The sequence below is a fragment of the Bison bison genome, unplaced genomic scaffold (assembly GCF_000754665.1).
Source record: "Bison bison bison isolate TAMUID 2011002044 unplaced genomic scaffold, Bison_UMD1.0 scf7180017864466, whole genome shotgun sequence".
NCBI lineage: Eukaryota > Metazoa > Chordata > Mammalia > Artiodactyla > Bovidae > Bison > Bison bison.
Window position 1 is genome coordinate 6,931,554 of NW_011495027.1, and position 5,048 is coordinate 6,936,601.

Genomic DNA, 5,048 nt, shown 5'->3' on the forward strand with positions numbered 1-5,048 from the left:
CAGAAAGTGAAGAGGAACTAAAGAGCCTCATGAGGGTGAAAGAGGAGAGTGGAAAAAGCTGGCTTAAAACTTAACATTAAAACAAAAAGTAAGATCATGGCATCCAGACCAATTGCTTCATGGCAAATAGAAGGGGAAAAAGTGGAAGCAGACAGATTTTATTTTCCTGGGCTCTAAAATCACTGTGGATGGTGAGTGTAAACATGAAATTAAATATGCTTATTCCTTGGAAGGAAAGCTATGACCAACCTAGACAGTGTATTAAAAAGCAGAGACATCACTTTGCAAAAAAAGGTACATATAGTCAAAACTATGGTTTTTCCAGTAGTCAAGTACAGATGTGAGAGTTGGACCCTAAAGAAGGCTAAGCACTGAAGAACTGATTCTTTCGAACTATGATACTGCAGAAGACTCTTGAGAGTCCCTTGGGCAGCAGGAGATCAAACTAGTCAATTCTAAAGGAAATCAGCCCTGAATATTCATTGGAAGGACTGATGCTGCAGCTGAAGCTCTAATACTTTGGCAACGTGATGTAGAGAGCTAACCCACTGAAAAAGACCCTGATGCTGGGAAAGACTGAAGGCAGGAGGAGAAGTGGGCAACAGTGGATGAGATGTTTAGATAGCATTGCTGACATAAATTTGTGCAAACTCAAGGATATGGTGGACAGAGAAGCCTGGCATGCTGCAGTCCATGTGATTACAGAGTCAGACATGACTTAGTGACTGAACAACAGCATCGACCCTCCAGATTTGACCCTGTAAATTCTTCACCTTTCTTCAGACCCCACAGTGGTTGTAGATGCCGGAATTATGTGCAGCTGTAAAATCACCCATCCTCCACTGTTTGCAACTGCTCTAGCTGCACATTGCTTTTCTTCTGACTCATGCTCACCTATCCTTTCTGTATTAAGTTATCGTTTATTGGCATTTCAATGTGTAGCTTTTGCCCCCTTCTCCAGGAAGCTTTCTTAAGTGTTATTCTGAGTTCTGAATGGCTGCCAAGAACCTAACAGCTACCCTATCAGCACTACCACTTGATAGATACGTGACATTAGGTAACTGAGTTCCTTTTCCTTATGTCATACTTATCAATTTTGTAATGAAGATGATAGCAGTATCTAATCTATATTATTCTGAGGACTAAATCGATGATCTAACCAAAACACCTGAAGTACACTTGAAGTAGTGAGTTCTCAACATACGTCAGTCATCATCACTACCACTACATTCGTCCCTGTCACTATCTCTATCAGTGTGTGCCTGTATGATAACCATTGTGCCACCATATCCAATGGCTATTTATGTGTCCTCAGGTAAGATTATAAACTTCTTGAGAACAACAACTTTTCTTTAATTTTCCCTACACTTTGCAGAAAGTCCACTTTGGGGGTACTCATTTAAATTTTTTATTATTTTATTTTTTACACAATTTTTAAAGGTTATACTCTATTTATAGTTAATGCAAAATATTGGCTATATTTCCTGTATTTTACCATATATCTTTGTAGCCTATCTTACACCCAGTCACTTGTACCTCCCACCCTCACTCCTATATTGCCCCCACTCCACGTTAGTAACCACTAATTTGTTCTCTATATCTGTGAGTCTTCTTCTTTTCAGTTATACTAACAAGTTTGTTGTATTTTTTGGATTTCACATGTAAGTGATATCATACAGCATTTGTCTTTCTCTGTCTGACATTGCTTTGAGAATAATGCCCTCCAAGTCCATCCAGGTTGCCATAAATGGCAAAATTTCATTCTTTTTGATAACTGAGTAGCATCCCAGTATATGCACATCCCACATCTCCATATCCATTCATCTGTTGATGGACACTTATGTTGCTTCCATGTCTTGGCTATTGTAAATAATGCTGCTATAAACATTGGGATGCTGGTATCTTTTTGATTTAGTGTTTTTTCAAAACTTATTACAGTGTTTGCTAATTGAAAGGAATGTTCTCTTTCATCTAGATTCTTGATAATAGATCCTGTCTTTGAGAAGAAGTATCTCTAGTTTATTTAAAGAAAGTGAAAGTGTTAGTCACGTAGTCATGTCCAACTCCTTGTGTGCCCATGGACTGTAGATAGCCCATGAGGCTCCTGTATCCATGGAATTGTCCAGGCAAGAATACTGGAGTGGGTTGCCATTTCCTCCACCAGGGGATCTTTCCAACCCTGGGATTGAACCCGGATCTCCAAGCAGCTGCAAAATTGTGGATATAAAAGCTAAAAGTGTAGCAATACCACCATGCTCTGCTTTCTCTACAAAAATGGTGCTATGGTCTTAGAATTTCAAAAGAACCAGCAAAGACCCTTTGACTCCAATCTTCTGTTCTTTCACAATCCCCTTACTCCTCACCTTAACTCCTTTCCTGGGAATGAGTTTAGAGTTCTCTTCAAACCTGTTCCATGCTTCTAAGTAGTGAAGGTGTCCTCCAGTGAGAGAGAAAGTTCCTTCTGAAATACTCTTCATCAAGGGGTCTGAAAGCTTCTTAAGCTCAGCCTGACAATACTTGACAGATGCTTCTTCATCTTGCAGCAAGAAATCTTCTTTCTTTTTCTTGATCATGACCTGTCAAGGAAATGAAGAGAAATTCAGTAGAAAGAAGCTGTTAGAAGAGAAGGTCCAACTGTGATCCTCCTGAAGGAAGCAGTCGCACAACATCAGGGCACATGAGAAACAGAATAATAGATACAGAGTCACGAGACTAGTTTTAGTTCTAGATCTGACCAACTTTTTGTGTGACTTTTAGGAAGTCTCTAAACTCTGTTGGCTTAGTCTCAATATCTGTGAACTGATGGATTGGCAGCTGTGAATTCCATTGTTCTTTAACAGTAATAGGATTAATTGTGATCCACCCATCAACTAAGAAAAATGGAAAGCTCAATTATGACTTGAAGTAGGGCTTCCTATGCCTCCTAGGTGCTATAGATAAAGATATATATTAATACATAGCTAATCAATTGCCTAACTTAATGAGTTAAGTATACACAACTGAATTTTGAACTCTTTCTGAATTGTTGCTTCATTGAGGGGTTGAGTGTATGAAAATATAGGAACTTTATTTGTCACCTTTGTACTTGTAAACTATAATTGATCTGATTTTCCTCTAAAAGATTTTTTAACTGGGAGAATGGACAAAGGTAGACTAAGAGACAAAGTTTCTGTGAATATGCCAATGGTAAGCAGAATTATGATCACCAAAAATTTTCTCCCTGGTATACACATTCCTGGACCTGTGAGTAAGTTGAACATTGATCATATGTTTCAGTTCAGTTGAGTTGCTCAATCATGTCCAACTCTTTGAAATCCCATGAACTGCAGCATGCCAGGCCTCCCTGTCCAACACCAACTCCCGGAGCATACCCAAACTCATGTCCATTGAGTCAGTGATACCATTCAACCATCTCATCCTCTGTCGTCCCCTTCTCCTCCTGCCCTCAATCTTTCCTAGCATCAGGGTCTTTTCCAATGAGTCAGCTCTTCACATCAGGTGGCCAAAGTATTGGAGTTTCAGCTTCAACATCAGACCATCTAATGAACACCCAGCACTGATTTCCTTGAGGATGGACTGGTTGGATCTCCTTGCTGTCCAAGGGACTCTCAAGAGTCTTCTCCAACACCACAGTTCAAAAGCATCAATTCTTCCGCGCTCAGCCTTCTTCACAGTCCAACTCTCACATCCATACATGACCACTGGAAAAACCATAGCCTTGACTAGGTGGACCTTTGTTGGCAAAGTAATGTCTCTGCATTTTATTTTTATTTTATTTTTTTTGCTGTCTAGGTTGGTCATAATTTTACTTCCAAGGAGAAAGCATCTTTTAATTTAATGGCTGCAATAACCTTCTGCAGTGATTTTGGAGCCCAGAAAAATAAAGTATGTCACTCTTTCCACTGTTTCCCCATCTATTTGGCATAAGGTGATGGGACTTGATGCCATGATCATAGTTTTCTGAATGTTGAGCTTTAAGCCAACTTTTTCACTCTCCTCTTTCACTTTCATCAAGAGGTTCTTTAGTTCTTCTTCACTTTCTGTTATAAGGGTGGTGTTATCTGCCTATCTGAGGTTATTGATATTTCTCCCAGTAATCTTGATTCCAGCTTGTGCTTCATTCAGCCCAGCATTTCTCATGAGGTACTCTGCATAGAAGTTAAATAAGCAGGGAGGCAATATACAGCCTTGACGTACTCCTTTTCCTATTTGGAACCAGTCTGTTGTTCCATGTCCAGTTCTAACTGTTGCTTCCTGACCTGCATACAGGTTTCTCAAGAGAGAGGTCAGGTGGTCTGGTATTCCCATCTCTTTCAGAATTTCCCACGGTTTATTGTGATCCACACAGTCAAAGGCTTTGGCATAGTCAATAAAGCAGAAATAGATGTTTTTCTGGATCTCTCTTGCTTTTTCGATGATCCAGTGGATGTTGGAGCTGAAACTCCAATACTCTGGCCACCTGATGAGAAGAGGTTGACTCATTTGAAAAGACCCTGATGCTGAGAAAGATGAGGGCAGGAGGAGAAGGGGACGACAGAGGATGAGATGGTTGGATGGCATCATCGACTCGATGGCCATGAGTCTGGGTGTGCTCTGGTTTGGTGAAGGAAAGGGAGGCCTGGCGTGCTGCCGTTCTTGGGTTTTCAATGAGTCAGACATGACTAAGCGACTGAACTGAACTGAAATGAATGGTTTAGTGTTTTTCCTCACTTTCTTCAGTTTAAGTCTGAATTTGGCAATAAGGAGTTCATGATCTGAGCCACAGTCAGCTTCCGGTCTTGTTTTTGCTGGCTGTATAGAGCTTCTCCGTCTTGGGCTGCAAAGAATATAATCAATCTGATTTCGGTGTTGGCCATCTGGTGATGTCCATGTATAGAGTCATCTCGTGTGTTGTTGGAAGAGGGTGTTTGCTATAACCAGTGTATTCTCTTGGCAAAACTCTATTAGCCTTTAGATTATGATATATAGAGTCAGATCAGATCAGTCGCTCAGTCGTGTCCGACTCTTTGCGACCCAATGAATCGCAGCACGCCAGGCCTCCCTGTCCG

General features: G+C 40.6%; 1 protein-coding gene across 1 annotated transcript in view; it reads right to left on the reverse strand.

Moving 5' to 3' along the window:
* Positions 1–2,131: 2,131 nt before the first annotated feature.
* Positions 2,132–5,048, reverse strand: part of LOC105003302 (guanylate-binding protein 4-like) — a 20,549-nt gene continuing 17,632 nt past the window's right edge. The window contains 1 exon segment of the mRNA XM_010860358.1: positions 2,132–2,576. Within this exon segment, the coding sequence (XP_010858660.1) occupies positions 2,289–2,576 (288 nt within the window). The 3' untranslated portion in view covers positions 2,132–2,288.